This window comes from Lupinus angustifolius, chromosome LG09 (genome assembly GCF_001865875.1).
Source record: "Lupinus angustifolius cultivar Tanjil chromosome LG09, LupAngTanjil_v1.0, whole genome shotgun sequence".
NCBI lineage: Eukaryota > Viridiplantae > Streptophyta > Magnoliopsida > Fabales > Fabaceae > Lupinus > Lupinus angustifolius.
Window position 1 is genome coordinate 10,951,089 of NC_032017.1, and position 21,698 is coordinate 10,972,786.

The 21,698-nt window shown below is 34.1% G+C and overlaps 1 protein-coding gene across 1 annotated transcript; it reads left to right on the plus strand.

Annotated features, from left to right (window-relative positions):
- Positions 14,299 to 18,388, plus strand: LOC109356252 (mechanosensitive ion channel protein 1, mitochondrial-like; the record flags this gene model as incomplete). Its single annotated transcript, XM_019599581.1, has 6 exons — positions 14,299 to 14,804; positions 14,915 to 15,192; positions 15,625 to 15,725; positions 16,347 to 16,454; positions 17,146 to 17,367; positions 18,241 to 18,388. Coding segments are annotated over 6 exons (1,329 nt in total), but the record flags the coding sequence as incomplete, so codon positions are not given.

Here is a 21,698-nt window from a genome sequence, read left to right on the forward strand (position 1 = left end):
ACAAACCAAGGAAAATTGGCCGTGGTTCCAAGTCAAAGGAGTAGAGATGTCAAGTGTTTTAAGTGCTTAGGCCTTGGACACATTGCTTCTCAATGCCCTACAAGGAAGACAATGATCATGACTAATGGAGAGATAGAATCTCAATCTGAAGCCTCAAGTGGTGAAGAGGATGGTCATGAGGAGGATGATGCTAAAGTTCCTGAAGGTGACTTGCTTGTGGTGAGGAGGCTATTAGGGAGCCAAATCAAAGACCAAGAAGCTGACCAAAGAGGAAACATCTTCCATACAAGATGTCTAGTTGGTGGTAAGGTTTGTTGTTTGGTAATTGATAGTGGAAGTTGCACCAATGTGGCTAGTACAAGGCTAGTATCAAAACTAAACCTTGAGACTAAGACACATCCCACTCCCTATCATTTGCAATGGTTGAGTGAGGAAGGAGAAATGCTTGTTGACAAACAAGTTGAAGTTCCATTCACTATTGGGAACTATGAGGATTCGGTTCTATGTGATGTGGTGGATATGGAGGCTAGTCATTTGTTACTAGGTCGTCCATGGTAGTATGATAAAAAGGCAACACATGATGAAAAAACAAATAAGTACACATTGATACACAACAAAATGAGGGTGATACTTTCTCCATTAACACCTGAACAAGTGTTAGAGGACAAGCGTATCTTGAAAAGAAAAATAGCACTAGAAAAAAAAAGATGAGAGAAAAACAAAAGAGAGTGAAAAGAAGCAAAAAGAGAAAAAGCCACTATATCTTATGGATAAAGTGGAGGATCAACGAGTTGTTCTAACCAAACAACCTACTAGACCTCTATTTGTTTTCACAACTAACTTTGTTTTACCCAAAAATATTTCTAGAATTTTTCAGGAGCTTGGAATCATCAAAGGAGTCGATGACGGATGGGAGCCCAAGACAATAACCACTTGTCTGTAGATTGGACTCATGGATGACTTAGTCAATCAAGTAGAATTTACTAAAGATTATGCCAAATCAAAAAGCATCTGAAGGGAAGGGAAGTATTTATCTAACAATGATATAGTGAATATTGATGGTTTGTTTCCATTTGATGTAGGTGAAGAAGATACAATTTCGAGGTCGAAATCTCTTCAAGAAGAGGGGATGATATGATCCTCAAAGAGTCTAATCTTGATCTTGATGGTCTTGAAGGCATAAGTGGTCCTATGACTAGGGCTCGGGCAAAAAGGGCTCAAAATGCCCTTGGGCAACTCATAATGTTGATCCATGATGGTGAGCCAAAAATAGCCCAAGGGGGTGTAAAGATCACTAGCATCTTGGTCCATGGCTTTGACCGAGCCAAGGATGGACCGGGCCATACGCAAGACTCAGGCCACGGGTATGGGCAAGGCGCCAAAAATGGCCCTGGCACGGAGCCAGACACATCAGGCTCAATTCCTGACCGAGACAACTCTGACCGAGTTGGAGACTTTGGTGCACCCAGTGTTGCACCAGGCGCTCGGCCAAACTGGCCTGGCCAGGAAATCTGACCTAGGCGCATGCACCTAGCATGCCACTGCAGGCACTAGGTGTAGCCTGACCGAGTCAAGCCTAGCCAATTTAATTAGTATTGAGTCATTTTAATTTTTATAATAAATGTGTGGGCTAACTTTTGTCCAACACTTAGTTTAATTAATTTAAGCATGTTTGTAATAAATCTGCCCATAAAAATTGAGCAGAATAAAATTTGACTCGTGAGTAGTTAAGACAAGCCTAAAAGTGTAACCGACACTTTAATGCTTGGACCAACTTAATATTTTCGTGAACCAAACTCATTCTAACTTTGTCTAATATTATTTGGCAGGTAAATAAAGTCTAATATGGCCGTTGGAAGGCATTTGCTCGAGGGAATCTTCAAGGTGACCGTGGAGAGGCTTAAAGGGAGCATTTATGGAGCTTAAACACTATGTTTGGACCGTTGGAGCTAAATCCACCTGAGCATAATTCATTCAGAGGCATCCTAAGTCAATTCTAGAGTCGTTGGAGCAAAGTTGCTCGTATGGAATTGGCATATGGCCGTTTGAGACCTTAATGGTGCATTAATGGTGCTTTATGCCCATGACTTAGCCGTTGGCAGCCTACCAACTTGTACCAACGACATCCAAGTGGACCCGAGGAGCATTAAGGAGGCTTAAATCCAACATTTTCCATGTGCCAAATTTTGAAGAATCATATGAAGCTCATCAAGGCTTACTCGTGAGCATTAAGGAGTCTTCAAATCTCTTGATAATTTCACTTAATGGTTGAGCCGTGCACTTAAGAGGAAAAGGAATCCCATGCTCATTCAACTGTGGCATTCAAGTTCTATAGGCCAAGTCATTAAGTTTGTTTTCAATTGTAATAAGGCACATGTGCCATTTCTTTTACTACTCGAATATAGTCTAAATTAGGAGTAGATTCATTGCTTTTAAAGTATCCAATGTAAGCGTGCAAGGCATGCACTTAAGTTACCAACCGAGGGGGCCTTAGAGGCTTGCCTATATATGTAATGCTTCATGCTATGAAATAAACACATTGAGTCAAAACTAAATTGTATTCCTTTGTGAATCAAAGAGGATTATATCCTTGTGAGAGTATTCTCCAAACCTTCTTGGCTGAACCAAGATTAGAAGTTCTTATCAAGAACCAAGTTCTTGTGGCGAGCATCACTTTGGCTTATCAAACAACTGAATTGTTTGTGGCGCCCCACCTCATATCTTTTTCATCTTCTTTTATCCAAATACAAGTTATTTCTGCTGCATAAACTCAAAGGCTTAACTCAACCGTGAGCCTAGGCCATACACCAACCATGATAGATCATTTCAAGAGCCTTTTACCCAAGAGGTTCACATCACATATGAACCGAAAATGCAAATTATAAACTAATCCTTATTTAATTGGATTATCCTTTGATATTACAAGATATATGAAATCATCACTTCAAAAGAAATATACATATTATCCAAGATCATAATCCACTTGTTATAAAAGATAAATATACATATTATCCAAGATTTAAATTGAATTTATTTGCAAGATTAGATTGTTAATCATCAACTGTTACTCCATATGTTTCATGTCTTGATTTAACTTTTCTATATCTTTTGATGCATGTCTTTTGATTTTTATTGATTTTTAGAATTTTAATACACATTTATACTTTATTTTTCAAGTATACTCTTATTTATTATTCGTTTTTTTCATCTCACATATCTCTAATTCTTTTTAATTAGTTTCCAGTGTGAATTAAATGATTTTATTTGAATTATCTTTTATATCATTTAATAATTTTGAAACTTTGTATATAACCTTGTCAATCAAATTATGTATATAATAACCTTCTCAATTAAACTATGTAATATAACCATCAACTTTATAAAACATGGGATAGAGGGATGTACACTACATTGTGAATTAAAAGCCATCGGACGCACGATCATTATTTTATTTTAGAGGAAGAAAAGTTCAATTGAACTTAGCAGGTGAAGTACCTAATGCATGAAGTCATCCAAAAATAATAATTTCTAATGCATGAGAGAGAAGAATTTTGCCATTTCAATTTGTCATGAATTCATGGAAGCCATTTCCAAGAGAAGTGACTTATTCTCGTCAGAATCGGCTTATAAAATAATCAAGGCCTGCATAGTGAAGACAAAAGTCGTGGGCCCAATTCATAACAATTAACTTAAAAAAATATATACCGACAATATAAGAATTTTTTATATTGTTAATTTATCATCTATCATTCATTTTAATTATTATTAACTTTTAAATAAAAGTAATACAAATGAATAATAGATAATACATTAATTATGTATAAATTTTTACACTATCCATACATAGATATATTACATTCAACAATTAAAGTTTAAAGATAAATTGCATTGCATTTGATTGGCACAACAACATGAAAATATACCGCTACAAAATAGAAACAGAAATGAACTTGAGTTTTATAACTCAGTTTTAAGGTTCATAACATAAGATTTTAAAGAAATTAAAATTATTCTCTCTTTATAATCATTATTTTATTGAACATGATCTTAGATTATGAGTGTCTGTTTTCCCAAACATAATACAGGTACAATTTTCTCATATTCGATCTTAGATCATGTTGTATATTTTTAAAAATGCAAAAAAATAAAATATGTTTATGAATTTGTTTTTAGAGATAATTATATGAAAAAAGACTTATTTTATTGGTGTCAAGTCTTTCTCTTCATTTCATTATCTTCTGAAGAGTAAATCATAATAAATATAACTTAAAGTAACGTGTGACTATTTTTCCATATGTGACCACATGTGAGTACTACTCCCATATTGACCATGCACTTGTAAGAACATGCAAATATGGAAGTTTAGGAAATTATATATGAGTGTAAATATGAAAAGTGAATTACACAAACTTATAGTACGATGTAAATCTGGTACTTTAGGAAATTAATCATATTTACAAAAAAGGTAGTCTTTCCATTAAAAAAAACAAAGTCAACAATACCTTGAGCTTTGTAAATATGTCAATCTACATCATCACACAATGAGTCTTGTAATCCCACTAGTGTGGAATTGTAAATCAATGCTCAACCAAAATCTCATAATAGTTGGTGATAGTTAAATCATAGATAATAAAGTATTTCCATACAACAGAAGACAATTTATCTCTCTTTAAATTTATTATTTTATTTCCATTCTCTCAAAAAGTTTTCATTTTAAAATATAATACAAAAAAAAAGATATAGGTCAAACACTGTGTGAATTTAAAGAGATAAATTATCTCTTAGTATGAGAAAATATTTTATTTTCTAAATCATATTACTTAGTGTCGTTACCCCACTTTCGTAGGCGCGATGGGAAATATGCAATGGAATCGCAGTCAATGTTTTTAGAGGGAAAACATGAAAAAACAACTTTTAAAAAGAGATTGGTCTGCTCGCAGATAGAAATTAAGTTCGGGAGTTGATTACGGATGAGGAAGATATTAGACACCTCATATCGTCCGTTATAAAAAACGGTACCTAGATAAATTATGTGGATATTTGCTCAAAATATTAATTTTACTCTCACATTATTGAATAAAATAAAGAAAGACCAATTTTTTTTTTAATTTTTTGTGTGTGACAGAGAAATATCTGCTCCTATGTATTGATTGATTGATATAGAGAAATCAAGGCTACATAGTTCTTTCAGAAAATAATTGATTGATTGATATATTTTATTTTTTAGCCAGAAAGTTAAGATAACGTTAGTTATCTGACCTTGCTTTTTTTTTAAATTTATTGGAAACACACGACAAGGTACGAGGTGATGACAACCTCTTCGTAGATTGTCTTTGTTATAGGATCGTTTCTTGTGAAAGTCCTCTTTGTTGATTGATGATTCAATTTGTTGGAACTTATTTGATTGCTTTGAATATTTGTACTTTGATTAGCCTCGGTTGGCTTGAAATCTGTTGAGAATTGATGAAGTGATTGTAGAATGAAATGAAAGTGATGCACGGTTTGTAATGATGTGAATTGGAATGATGGTTGTTTATGTGTATATGGGTGGTTTCAGTTTGTATGAACAAGGAATGCTTGCTCACGGCTTGGGTGTTGGTGTTTATGGTGGATTTGAGAATCTGGAAAAGGTTAGGTATGGAATGGCACCACAAACAATGGAATGTTTGATAAGCCTTGTGAAGTTCGCCACAAGAGAGTGTTACTCTTGATAAGAACAAGGGTTCTTGACTCAGCCAAGAAGCTAGTAGAAAACTCACTAACAATGGTTATTCAATATAAAATTCAATCTACTTTATTCCTTGTGCATATGGGTCATATATATAGGGAAAGGAATTCGGTTTACATTGCCAAAATCAAAAGGCATGAAAAGATAAACTAATCCTATCTAATCTCAATCTAATCTTCATGTGTTGGACGAATGGTGATGGTGGATTTGAATTGAGATTGCCTTGATGAGTGGTTGAAATAATATCTTCCATTATCTTCATGTTGATGATATAATTTGATCCTCCTTTTGATTTGCTTGTTTGAAAATTAGATTAGGAGATCCTTATCTTGTGGAGATTAGATCTCCCTTAATTATAGCCGTGTGGACTTGGGGAAATTAGATTAGGAGATCCTTATCTTGTGGAGATTAGATCTCCCTTAATTATAGCCGTGTGGACTTGGGGAAATTAGATTAGGAGATCCTTATCTTGTGGAGATTAGATCTCCCTTAATTATAGCCGTGTGGACTTGGGGAAATTAGATTAGGAGATCCTTATCTTATGGAGATTAGATCTCCCTTGATTATAACCGTGTGGATTTTGGCTCTAGCTTTTTCCTCCAAGCTTTTCATCCATGCTCTATCTCCTTGCTTTATCTCTTAGCTTTTGAACGTGCATCTTTTCCCTCCAAGCTTTCATCCAAATGTTCTATCTCTTTGCTTTATCTCTAAGTGTGACCGTGCCTCCTTTCCTACAAGACATGAACCTTCATAAAATTAAATGTAATAAAATGACACCTAAATTAAAGACATGATAAATAAAAGTCCTAAACTAGTGTGGGTTTTAAGACAACTCCCACTTATTTATGGTCCTAATTACTAATGTAAGAACTAAAGAGATCAAGGTGGATCCTCCCTTAGGTCGTGGCCTTCCTTAAGCTCTTCATTAAGACTTATGCAAATTAAAGCCTTCTCTTCATGCTTGGTCCCATTTGCACTTGTTTCCATGGTAGAAAATATGAGTTGCCGAAGTGCTTCTTGGGCTTTGGTCTTAGCTCTAGTCATAGGTCCTCCTAGCCATGTAAAGGGTCTTCAATGATGTTATGTCACAGTGGGTTTACATCATCCCCTCATTCTTTGAAAGAATTCGACCTCGAATGAGCATTTTCATTACCTGTATCAAAAAAAGTTAAGTCAGCCACCTTGAAAGTAGCACTAATATTTCCATACTCACTAGGCAAGTCCAATTTGTATGCATTGTTGTTTATCCTTTCCAAGACTTGAAAAGGGCCGTCCCCTCTAGGTTGAAGCTTTGATTTCCTTTGAGATGGAAATCTTTCTTTTCTCATATGGATCCAAACCCAATCTCCTGGTTCAAAGATGACTTCCTTTCTTCCCTTGTTGGCTGATCTTGCATAACTCTCGGTTCTCTTCTCAATTTGTTCCTTCACCTTCTCATGTAGCTTTTTCACATACTCAGCCTTGGCTTTACCATCTTTATGTTTCAACAATGATGTACCTGGAAAAGGTAATAAATCAAGGGGAGTTAGTGGGTTAAAACCATAAACAATTTCAAAGGGTGAATGCTTTATTGCACTATGAGTTGCCCTGTTATATGCAAACTCCACGTGGGGAAGGCACTCTTCCTATGCATTTAAGTTCTTCCTTAGGACAGCCCTCAACAAGGTAGAGAGTGTCCTATTGACCACTTCAGTTTGCCCATCTGTTTGAGGATGGCATGTGGTAGAGAAAAGAAGCTTTGTGCCAAGCTTTCCCCAAAGGGTTCTCCAAAAGTGACTTAGGAATTTGGCATCCCTATCACTCACTATGCTCCTTGGTAAGCCATGTAGCCTTACCACTTCTTTGAAGAATAACCCTGCAATATGACAAGCATCATTAGTTTTTTTGCAAGGCATAAAATGAGACATTTTAGAAAATCTATCCACTACATCAAAAATTGAATCTTTGCCACTCTTAGTTCGTGGTAAAGCAACCACGAAATCCATGGATAAGTCTATCCATGGTGAATCAGGGATGGGCAATGTAGTGTAAAGTCCATGAGGCATGGCCTTGGACTTAGCCCGTTTGCAACTAATGCATTTTTCACATAAAAGTTGAACATCACGCCTCATATGAGGCCAATAAAAGTGATCATGCAATATATCAAGGGTCTTTTGGGAACCAAAATGACCCATCAGCCCCCCTTCATGGGCTTCTCTCAACAGTAAATCCCTTACAGAACTCTTAGGGATACAAAGTCTTTTATCTTTAAAAAGAAACACTTCATGCCTATAATAACCCTCATGGGCTGAATTTATGTACTTGGTATAGGGTGTAGCAAAATCAGGGTCATGTTCATACAAGCCCTTCACACATTCGAGACCTAAGAGCTTGGTCTCTAAGGTAGCAATCAAAGCATGCCTTCTTGATAAGGCATCAGCTACCACATTAGCTTTTCCCTTTTTGTGTTTAACCACATTAGGGAATTGCTCCAGAAATTCCACCCACTTGGCATGTCTTTTGTTTAGCTTGCCTTGCCCCTTTAAATATTTAAGTGATTCATGATCACTATGAATAACAAATTCCTTGGGCAGTAGATAATGTTGCCAAGTTTGTAAGGCCCTCACTAGGGCATATAGCTCTTTATCATATGTAGAGTAGTTAAGGGCAGCCCCCCTAACTTCTCACTAAAATAGGCAATAGGATGCCCATCTTGCATTAGCACAGCCCCAATTCCAACATTTGAAGCATCACACTCAATTTCAAAGGATTTTGTAGAATTTGGTAATCTCAAAATTGGAGTGTGTGTGAGCTTCTCTTTTGAGCCTTTTGAAGGCTTCTTCTTGCTTATCATCCCAATGGAACCCCACATTTTTTTGACCACTTCATTTAGAGGTGCAACCAAGGTACTAAAGTCCTTGACAAACCTTCTATAAAAACTTGCAAGGCCATGAAAACTTCTCGTAATCCTTGGATGTTTTCAAGTCTTTCAAGGCTGAAGTTGAACTTCAACTTGGAAAGAAAATTAAGGTTGTCAAATCTGACCATGATGGTGAATACTATGGAAGATATGATAGATCAAGAGAACAATGTCCAGGGCCATTTGCAGTTTTCCTTAGAGAGTGTGAAATTGTTCTACAATACACTATGTCAGGCAAACCTAGCATGAATGGTGTTGCTGAGTGACAAAACTAAACTCTTAAGGATATGGTGAGAAGAATGATTAATCAGGTGAGAAGTATGATTAGTCATTCTTCCTTACCTGAATCTCTTTGGGGGGAAGCTTTAAAGACCGCAGTTTACATCCTTAATAGGGTGCCAAGTAAAGCAGTTAACAAAACCTCATATGAGCTTTGGACTAATAAAAGACCAAGCTTGAAACACTTGCACATTTGGGGTTGTCTAGTTGAGGCGCGGCCTTATAGACCACATGAAAGAAAACTAGACTCTAGAATCTAGAACTCTTAGCTGTTATTTTGTTGGCTATGCTGAACGCTCTCGGGGCTATAAATTTTACGATCCCACTTCAAGACTCTTTTTTGAGACGGGAAATGCAAGATTTCTTGAGGAAGTTGATTTTGGGAAGGAAGAGAACATAAGGAATGTTGTCTTTGAGGAAGAACCGGTTACTGATTGTGAACAAGTTCTTGTGCATATTACCATTCAAGGAATAAATTCGGTAATAGTAGATAATGTTCAGAATATTGTCCATAGCAATATTTTCAGAGCTAGATAACAATGAGGTTCTCCCTCAAGTACCTATAGATCAAATTCAACAACCTCAAGAAGTAGAAGTGCCATTAAGGAGATCTACTAGAGAGAGGAGAAGTGCAATTCCTGATGATTATATTATATTTTTTCAAGAACATGATGATCATATTAGGTTAACAGAAGATGATCCATTGAACTTTTATCAAGCCATGAAAAGTTCTAACTTTCAAAAATGGATCGATGCCATGAAATATGAGATGAAGTCTATGCATGATAATGATGTTTGGGATCTTGTCGAATTACCTGAAGGTGCGAAACCTATTGGTTGCAAATGGATATTTAAAACCAAGAGGGATTCAAAGGGTAATATTGACATATATAAAGCTTCTAGTAGCTAAAGGCTTCACTCGGAAAGAATGCATTGATTATAAAGAAACATTTTCTCTAGTATCTTCGAAGTTTTAGAATAATATTGGCACTCTCATTTTGATTTAGACTGTGTTAAGACTGTGTTTCTTAATGGTGACATTAAGGAAATGATCTATATGGTGTAACCAGAAAACTCTGTGTCAGTTGGCTCAAAGTCTATGGTATGCATATTAAAGAAATCCATCTACGGGCTTAAACAAGCTTCTCGTCAATCGAATCACAAATTTCATCAAGTTATTACCTCGTATGGTTTTGAGGCAAATAAAGTTGAAGATTGTGTATACCATAAGTTCAGTGGGAGTAAATTTATCTTCCTGGTATTATATGTCGATGATATACTGCTTGCTAGCAGTAATATGAGACTATTGTATGAGACTAAGAGATTTCTAACGAAGAATTTCGAAATAAAAGATCTTGGGGAAGCTTCTTTAGTATTAGTTATTCAGATACTGAGAGATTGCTCTCAAGGTATCTTAAGGTTATCACAGGAAAGCTATATATATAAAGTCCTAAATAGATTTGGCATGAAAGACAGTAAACTAAAGGATACCCCTATAGCTCAGGGAGACAAGTTTAGTCTCGAACAGTGCCCCAACAATGACCTTGAAAGATACGTGATGCAAAAGATTCCTTATGCATCTGCAATAGGAAGTCTAATGTATGCTCAAGTTTGCACACGTCCCGATAGCATTTGTTGTGGGAATTTTTGGCAGATATTTGAGTAATCCTGGAATGCATCATTGGAAGGCAGTCAAACGTGTTATGCATTACTTGAAGAGAACAAAGGAGTACATGCTCACTTATCGGAGGTATGAGAATTTAGAGATCATTGGATAATCTAACTCCGATTTTGCTGGATGTTTAGACAGTAGATACTCCACCTCTGGATATGTGTTTGTATTGGTTCGAGGTGCTATCTCTTGGAAGTATGCGAAACAGACGCTTATAGCTCCTTCAACCATGGCTGTGGAGTTCAGGGCTTGTTTTGAAAAATCAGACCATGGCATATGGTTGCAGAATTTTGTCACTGGCTTACGTGTGGTCGATGGTATTGAAAGACCATTGAGGATTTATTGTGACAACAAGTCTGTGGTTCTTTACTCCAACAACAATAGGAGTTCTACAAAGTCAAAATTTATTGACATAAAGTTTCTAGTTGTTAAAGAAAGTGTTCAAAATGGACAAGTTTCCATAGAGCATACATGGACAAATTTTATGCTAGCTGATCCACTGACTAAGGGTTTGGTACCTAAAGTCTTTCATGAGCATGTTGCTCATATGGGTTTTGTTCCTTAGGTTACCTTAGTTAAGTGAGAGTCTATATGTTTTATGTTTTGCTTTGCATAATAAAGTTGATGGTTTATTGTTTCATTTTGAAATTGTGCATTATAACTATTATGTTGCAATTAAAGACTTTGGATTGATCTCTCTAAAGAATAAAGAAGGACCAGTTGGAAATAGACACGTTTGAGATCACATTGCATGAAATTTTCATGTCACTCATCCATATTTGATCTATGCCATTGAGTATATTAATATGGTGATCATTGTGGTCGAGTCACACTTAAATGTGATGAAAGTTGTGGTGGTTCCATAGTTGATATATGAAATGGACCAGATTGTATTAAGGAGAAGTCTAAATGTAAATAGCATACGGATGCGCGCCTAAATAATTTGTGATATAATTGTTTCAGGAAGATATGAAGCCCAAATGGGAGATTGTTTACAATTTCTAATTAAGGTGTGCATCATATATATGATACAATGATATTAACTATTTATTTCTGGGGTTACATTATAAGTGATCTAATTATTGGTTCCCCTTAGATTTCTAAAAGCTGATAATGGATCTGGGCTTAATGGGTGGATACCCATCAGGTTAACTCATAGGGGATAATGGGAACTCTATAAGTTAACGCATAAGGAAGGTTATAGTCCCCAACACACCAAATCAAATTCAGTTTTTTCCTCTCCCCATCAGAGTGAAAACACAGAAGCCCAAGAGGAATCAGAGATTTGGTTGAGGAAGGTCATCATACCACAAAATCTCTTTAAAAAACGTAGATCAAACGAGCACATCCAGGAACATGGATTCGGATATGACACTGCACCATTTGTTTCATATATGTGTGTGAGAATCATGAGATTCAAGATCCTAGGATTGGTATTTCACCAATCATAAGGAATTCCCAATAGAGGAAACATTTGTTGTGAAGACCAGAAAATATTGTCTGGCCTTTTATTATGGATTGAGGATCCTCTCTAATACTGAAGAGTTCAGTATTGAATGAGCATTATGACATGTGAGAAAAAAACTCTTTAAACAATTATGATTTTAAGTTATTTTTGAATAAAAAATTAAAATTGAAGAAATTCCCTTTCTTCTCCCATATTTTAGTACTAAAGAGTCTAATATTAAAGGTGATTTGTACTTATTTTATTAGTATGTATATTTTTATAAATGATATAGTTATTTTAGTATTTACTTTACAATCTTTTGATGAACATTATAATAGATAAGATGGGTCAAAACTTTAGATTCTTCAAATTTTAAAATTTATAAATTGATATTTTGTTCAAATTTTGGTATTAGAGTTTTATATGGTCTCTAAAAAAATTAGTTATGTTGCCAAAGTTGTGGGATATAAATTGCAAGCATCTACTAGCTACACAATTTCCTCAATCTTCATAAAAAAAATTGCCTATAATTTTTTTTAAATATATTTAGGACTCATTTTCCCCCACAATATATCTCAAATATGTGATGACTGGTTGGTGATTACAGCTGCCATTAAGGCACCTAAAATGGTGGAACTTCTTGATTTTGAGGCCATACTTGTAGTTTTTGAATGGATTTCTTTAGTGAGATGTAGCCATGTAGGTGACTTATGTTGCAATTTATAAGATACATGCAATAACTGAAATTACTAAATTTTGTGTGACATTTTAGAAAGCAGTTAATTTGTTTCACCCATCTTCTCTTAGAAAGTTAAATCTAAATAGTGACTTGATATGCTAGTAATTAACTAGCACAAATTTAAAATTCATTGGTAGTTTTACTTGAATCATACTTATTCAAGGATATATTAATTGTTTCTTAGCACACACGAATGTGTATGCATGCCTAAACTGTGGGATGATGTATATAGGCAATTGTTTGAATTAGGGACAATGAATTCATAGTCCAAAAAGAATAGGAGCATCCATTAGCCATGTAATTTCAATTATATATTGATAGTAGAGTGTAATATCTATGTATTAAGAGTGTAAATATTCATATAGAATTAGCGCATCATCTACCATTTATTTACATTACTTTACTTAAGAGTCCAGGATAAAAATGAATAATAAATGATGTAGCAATAGCTTAAAAAAACATATTTTTCTCTAGTAAATATATCACTCACGTATCAAAAGAATATCTTCAATATGAAGCAGAAGCATGGACTCTTCTAACCCCTATCTAGTGAAGCAAATAAATATGTATGTCAGATGTGTGTAGATATAATCAAACAATAAACAGTTCATTGGTGAGTTGCTATTTCCAAAAAAATTATATTTGTTTCTACATTTTTTCATATTCATGTGCCAATAAATATTTTTCAATTTTCAAAAAATTAGCTCAATGTATTATAAATAATGTTTATAAATTTTTATATACACTCAGTCAATCATATGTTATATATTTTTAATTATTACTTTTTAAAAATTATACAAATGAATGATGAATTATATATGAGTTGTATATAAATTTTTACACCATATAAAAATGGGATGACATCTTCTATCCTAAAATTATATTCTCTGTATATTATCACTTATGATTGGTTAGAAAAATATTTAATTATTAAAATTTTAACTTAAATATATTTTTCAATCAATAAAAAAGGAATTGACATAAATAATAAATTTGGACATAAGATATACATTAGAATATACGTTGAGTAGTACAAAACAGGTAGTCAATGTAGTCTTTGCCACGTTTTGAAATAGACAACTTTTAACATCTAACATGCATAAATTTCACAGTATAAATATTTTTTATACTATTAGAGAAATTATCCATCAATCATATATTAATTATAATTGTCTCTTAAACAAATATAACATAAATTAATGATAAATAATCTCCTGATAGTATAAAAACTTTACACTAATAGTGTATATATTTTAAACTCCAACTTCTATTGGTGTGGACTTATAGGTATGCTTAATTAAAATAAATAGTAAATTACCTTGAAACATTGATTTAATTGTAAATAATAGTAAATTATACCCACTCAAATCACCAATAATTTATATATATATATATTACATTCTGTTTGTGAAGACCTGAGTATAATAATATTTTTATTAGTTTGTGTAACTTACAATCAACACTTACTGATGATTATAAAGAGTGGGAAGACACTATGTCCATTTCCTAAAATTCTTCCTTTTTTCTTGTATTTTTTCCCCTTCATTCATCACTTGATGCTAAGTTCTCTACGTTTGGTTTCAATAGTACTCTTCCTTTCACTTCATCAATGATCAGCATGTTGAATTGCCCAACATATTCATCATCTATAGCTGGGAAAGAAAGGAGTGATGGTGGCACCCATGTTAACGCTGGTTCTGGTGCAACTAACATGAACGTTGCTTGTAATTGGTCAGAAAATATCATTGATTCTTGGAATAATATGGTAGAAACCGCAACATATGTTAAACAATTACTCGATCCATATCCAAGTCTTAAAGAGGTAGTTATTCCAGTTGGTACTACATTAACCGCTACTCTAATAGCTTGGGTTGTGATGCCTAAGATTTTGAGGAAATTTCACAAATATGCAATGCAAACTCCTGTTTCTGTATTTCCTGTGAACATATCATGGGACCCAGTTCCTTATGATAAAAGCTTTTGGGGTGCCCTAGAAGATCCAGTGAGATATTTAGTTACCTTCATAGCATTCACACAATTGTTAGTAACTTATATATATTTACATGTTAATAATGGGTATTCTTACATGTTCTTTTTTTTTTTGTATTACATGTTTGGTTATATGATATATAGTTGAGTTTGATTTTCAGTGGTGTAATGGTAGCTCCAACAACTATAGCTTCTCAATATCTTGAACCAGCTTGGAGGGGTGCAGTGATACTTTCATTTGTCTGGTTTTTGCATAGATGGAAAACGAATGTGTTTGCACGTACATTGTCTGGTCAAATATTATTTGGGCTTGATAGAGAGAAATTGCTCACTCTAGATAAAATATCATCTATTGGTCTAATTTTGATTGGTATGGTGGCTTTGGCTGAGGCTTGTGGTGTGGCTGTGCAGTCTATTGTAACTGTTGGTGGTATAGGAGGTAATTGTTAATTTACATTCTTAAAGTTTTTAGAATCATTATTACCTGTTATTCAAATTGTGGATCGCAATATGTGATGTTGCCGCAGTATTATGGTTATGGTAACAATTGCAACCGCATGCCATAATTGCAGCGTGACACCAAATTACAATGACGTGACTGCATCGGATTGAATTACTACATTTGGTTCGGATCAAGACGTAATGGACCGACCATACCAGACTACATCAAATTTAAAAATATTTTTTAATCGCAAAATAATTCACATTGCAATTGCTGCAATCACAATATCTGTAATGTGGCCACAATCACGACCGCAACAACAATTTAAAATACTAATCATTCCCTTTCCTACTTAGGTTTTCTATAATGTTGATGGAGGCAGAAAATGGATGAATGGTTTGATGTTGTTCTCCTTCTATCTTCATGCAGGAGTTGCTACTGCTTTTGCAGCCAAAGACATTCTAGGCAATGTGTTCAGTGGTTTATCTATGCAGTTTTCCAAGCCCTTTTCAATTGGAGATACTATAAAAGTATGTTGCTTTAGTAGATGCAAATTAATGATTGGCCTTGTTTTAATTTTTAAGTTCATAAAAACATCGGAAACTTTATATTTTTTGAAAGTAGAATTACGATCAACTATTTAATCCGAGATAGAATAAAAAATGTTCAGAAAAAATATATATATTGTCATTATATCTTCTCTCATTTATTTTAATCTTCATTTACTCTTTAAAAAAATATAATATAAATGAAAAAATATACTAAATGACATTTGTATATTTGCAGTTTTTCGAGGAATGTCTATATCTTTTACTTGCACATTATAATATTAACAATATTGTAGACATTATTGGAGCTTTGTTCCAATGATTCAAGGTTAAATTTAAAACATCCGAGAGCCCAAATTAATGGAGAGAAGTTGTTGATTTTGCAGTTAGTTTGAAGGAGACAAATATCATTATATTTTAAGGGATAAAAATGTTATATCAAATTATTTTTCCTTTACTTTTAATGTACTTCCTCTCCATTAATTAAAAAGATCCTTACCCGTCAAAATATATATTATGAGTTTATTACTTATTAGTTAACTGCAACCCTATGTGAATCCTATATATTTCTAAGATGTGTCTGAGAAATTGTACAATTTGCAGGCTGGTCCTGTAGAGGGTCAAGTGATGGAAATGGGTCTTACTACAACATCATTGCTTAGTGATGAGAAGTTCCCAGTCATAGTGCCAAACTCATTTTTTTCTAGTGAGGTGAGGGCTTCCTTTGCCTTCTTCTTATGATTGTTTCCAAAGAGACTCACTCACATGCAATCACTGGGGTGAGAATGATCTCTACAAGGGGAGGTCTGTAATTATTATAGATGACATGATCTTGTCCTTTTTAGTCTAGCAGTCTACATTGCTAAGAAATTGGATTACCTTTGCGTGTGGAAAATGTTAACATGCCGTTTGCTTAGGAGTATCGGCGACATGGCCTTGCCTTTAGCGTGAAGGAAGGTTTTTCAGCGTACTAGGTGATGACTCAACGTTGTCCTGTCATTATAGTTCTTTCAAAGAATTAGGGTCGGCCTACTGGGTAATCAACAGTCTTTTATATGAACTGAACCACCTTTTTTGTTGCTTATCATGGAGAGGGGAAATGTAGGAAACAAAAGAAAATTTTGTGATTTCATTATTGGCTTGCTCACATAATTTGGTAAAGCATAATTGGCATTACAATGTTCTGCTCCATCTTGTTGTCTTTACATGTTCTAACCATTGATATCATCGGTTTCTAAACCAAGATTTAGATGTCTTACTAATGACAAAAAAACTGATGCAATAGCTCTTGCCTTGTTCTATAGAAAAATGTTTCTTGCTTATGCTTTTGATGTGAGATTATGATCTACTTGCTGCTTCAGTCATCATCATTAGATCCCTATTTTCCATGCCAACATTGTAGGTTATAGTGAACAAGTCCCGTGCCGAATATCGCGCCATTGTTACCAAAATTCCTCTTCATATAGAGTCTTTAAGCAAGATTCCCCAGATATCGGATGACGTGAAGAGCATGCTAAGATCAAATTCGAAGGTTTTCTTAGGAACAGATGCTCCATATTGTTTCTTGTCGTGTATAGAAAGTTCATTGGCCGAATTGTCTCTCGGATACAACCTCAAACAAATGGTACCTCCCAGATCTGAATCCTTGTACTGTCCTTATTATTTTTGTTACTTTTTCAATGAATCCTTGTTGTTTGTAACATGCTTTTGGAATAATTGTCTCAAATGAGTTCAATTCTAATTTTTTTTACCTACAAGCATATTAAATAGGGTGTTCAAGTTTGGAGTAAGAAGTACAATATGTGAATGTTATACTTATCTATGAAGTTGCCTTTGCTTCAACTTATATTGCATTTATGTTGCTTTGATTTGGAACTTGTTCTGCATTTCTTTTGACTGATCAAGGAGGATGCAAAAGACGTCTCACTGTACTTAAATTGCAATAACCAATTAAGGATACAAAACTTACTAAGTGGACATCTCATATATTTTCTAAATTTATAAGAAAGGCTGTGTACATGTGAAGGTGGATTACCTCCCACTTTTTTATTTCTCATTGTGTCCCAACCTAATGGAAAATTGCTATCTATTTAAAAAGAAAAATCACAAAATTATAAAGTAACTTTTTTATGTTATTTGGTGGTGTTTGATTAGCTTGGTACATGTGGATGTATTTTTTAGGGATAGAGGATCATCCTTCGTGTACATCTATCATACTCAGACCTCACTAAGTGGCGGTACTAAGCCGTCCTTTCTAGTTATATTGGTCTTCCTCACATGAACCTTTTCCTTTTCTTTTAGTTCTTGTTTTTTTTTTGTATAAGAAAGTAACTTCAATGGTTCAGCACCCTGGTTTCTATCATTTACTCTCTATTATATAGTGCTGTTTTAAGCCATCTTTTGTTACTTTAATACATCTTTATTCTCATTCAAATCCACCATATTTGACTTCACCTTTTATCTGCCATGTTTATCTCATGTCTCTTTCTTCTTACAGCCTAAAGATGAGTTATACTCTGCACAACAAGATATTCTCCTGCAGACAGTTCATATCATTATGAATCATGGTGCTTCTCTTGGGAGCACAATGCAAGACGTGTTGGCTAAGTGACATGTTTTGCATGATTACAATTTTGGAAGACATAAGTTCATGAAGTTGTAAGCTTGGCACTAATAGAAGGCTTCCAGGGATATTAATTTGACACAGTTCTGCAGTTTTGTAATTAATACTTGAGTCTTTTGGCTTCAGATTTTATTTCTGGTTTAGTAATGAAAGTTTAAATAAGCCTACAAATCTTCCTTCGTATATAAGAACTTGACATGTTTCACAAGATTGTGCTTTGTTTTTAATAATTGATCCGCAAATAACACATGTCATTTTGTTACATGCAAAAGAATTTATATAATGATTATTGATTCAAATTGCGAACAGCATCACATGATGCAGTCATAATATTGTGGTTGCGGTAACCGTTACAATCGCATCACACCATAATTATGGTGTAACACCTAATCACAATGATACGGCTACATCTGACAGTAATGCAATCACATTGAACTGCAATTGGGCCGCATTAGGCTACAACATAATTCCATTGGGCCGCATCAGACCGAATTGATTTCAAAAATATTTTTTTACTTACAATAATTCACACTGCAATGGCTACAATCCACATTGCAACGAACTCAACCACGACCACATCACTGATAATGATATATCATTACTAAGTAAATTACACCGACACCCCCTCAGTTTTAGTGAAATTACACAAACTATCCCTCCATTTTTTACACCTACAAAAAACATCTAATTTATATATATACATTACATTGATTACCCTTGCATGACGAATAAGTGTGATATTTTAAATAAAGAATGATGACAAGTGTAATTAAGTTAAACAAAATATGATCATTATGGAAACAAGTCCAAATAGTATACGGGTCAATACATTTTCATTATTTTGGTTCATTACAAAATGCACCAATAATCCTAATGATATATTGTATATCTAATATACTCATTTGATATACCTTTTGAGAGAGTTTTGGTATGATAGTTTTCCTCAACCAAATCCTTAATACCTTTTGGGACCTTCGTTTTCTCTCCAATGGGGAGATGTGAAAACTATTTGTGATTCGGTGTATTGGGGACCATAACCGTTCATTATGTGTTAATTTATAGGGTTCTCATTATTCCATATAGGCCAACCGTTTGGGTATCCACTCATTAAGCTCATATCTGTTATCAGTTTTATAAGTTGTCATTAATTAAATCACTTGTTTTGTAACCAAAAATAAATAGCTAATATAATTGTATTAAATATATGATGTCCACCTTAATTAGAAATTATGAATTTCTAACAATCTCTCATTTGGACTTCATATTTTCCTGAAACAATTATATAACATATTCTTTAGGCGCACATCTGTATGCTATTTATATTTAGACTTCTCATTAATACAATCTGGTCCATTTCATATATCAACTATAGAACCACCATGACCTTCATCACATTCAAACGTGACTCGACTACGATGATCACCATATTGATATACTTAATGACATATATCAAATATGGATGAGTGACTTGGAAATTTCATTCAATGTGATCTCAAACATGTCTACTTCCAACTGGTCTTTCTTTATTCTTTAGTGAGATTAATCCAAAGTCTTTAATTGCAACACAATAGTTACAATACTCACGTTCAAAATAGAACAATAAATCATCACATTTATTATACATAAAATTATATATGACGTCCAAAGTATATCATAAAACATATAAACTCTCACTGAACTAAGGTATCCTAAGGAGCAATATGCTTATGAAAGACTTTAGGTACCAAATCCTTAGTCACTGGATCAGCTAGCATAAAATTTGTCCTTATATGTTCTATAGAAATTTGTCTATTTTGAACATTTTCTTTAACAACAAGAAACTTGATGACAATAAAATTTGACTTTGTAGAACTCTTATTATTGTTGGAGTTAAGAACCATAGACTTAGTGTAAAAAAAAATCGGCGGTCTTTTAGTACCATCAACCACACGTAAGTCAATGACAAAATTTCCGCAACCATATGTCATGGTCTGATGTTTCAAAACTAACCATGAACTTTGCAACCATGGTTGAAGGAGCTATGAGCGTCTGTTTAGCAGACTTCCAAGAGATAGCACCTTCAGCCAAGAAAAAAACATATATCCAGAGGTATAGTGTCTGCTGTCTAGACACCCAAAAAATCAGAGTCAAAGTACCAAATAATCTCTAAATTCTCATACATCCGATAAGTGAACATGTACTCATTTGTTCTCTTTAAGTAATACATAACTAGTTTGAATGCCTTTCAGTGATGCATTACAAGATTGCTCAAATATCTTTTCAAAAACTCCCATGACAAATGTTATATTGGGAAGTGTATAAACTTGAGCATACACTAGACTTCATAGTGCAGATGCATAAGGAATCTTTACATCTGGTATCTTTCAAGGTCATTTTTGGGATACTGTTCGAGACTAAACTTGTCTCCCTTAGTTATAGGGGTAACCCCTGGTTTACTGTCTTTTATGTCAAATATATCTAGGACTTTATCTACATAGCTTTCTTGTGACAACCTTAGGATACCTTGAGAGCGATCTCTTAGTATATGAACACCAAATATAAAAGAAGCTTCCCCAAGATCTTTCATTTCGAAATTCTTCGTTAGAAATCTCTTGGTCTCATGCAATAGTATCATATCACTGCTCGCAAGCAGTATGACATATAATACCAGGAATATAAATTTAGTCCCATTAAATCTATGGTACACACAATCATCAACTTTATTTGCCTCAAAACTATATGAGGTGATAATTTGATGAAACATGTGATTCCATTGACAAGAAGCTTGTTTAAGGCCATATATGGATTTCTTTAATTTGCATACCATTGACTTTGAGTCAATTAACACAAAGTTTTCTGGTTACACCATATAGATCATTTCTTTAATGTCACCATTTAGAAACGCAATCTTAACATCCATCTGATGTAGCTCTAAATCAAAATGAGTTACTAGTGCCAATATTATTCTAAAAGAATCCTTCGAAGAAACTAGAGAGAAAGTTTCTTTATAATCAATGCCTTCTTTTTGAGTGAAGCCTTTAGCTACTAGACGAGCTTTATATCTGTCAATATTACCCTTTGAATCCCTCTTGGTTTTAAACATCCATTTGCAACCATTAGGTTTCGCACCTTTAGGTAATTCGACAAGATCCCGAACATCATTATCATGCATAGACTTCATCTCATCCTTCATGGCATCGATCCATTTTTGTGAGTTAAAACTTTTCATGGCTTGACAGAAGTTCAATGGATAATCTTCTATTAACCTGATGCCATCCTCATATTCTTGAAGAAAGACAATATAATCATTAGGAATTGCACTTCTCCTCCCTCTAGTGGATCTCCTTAATGAC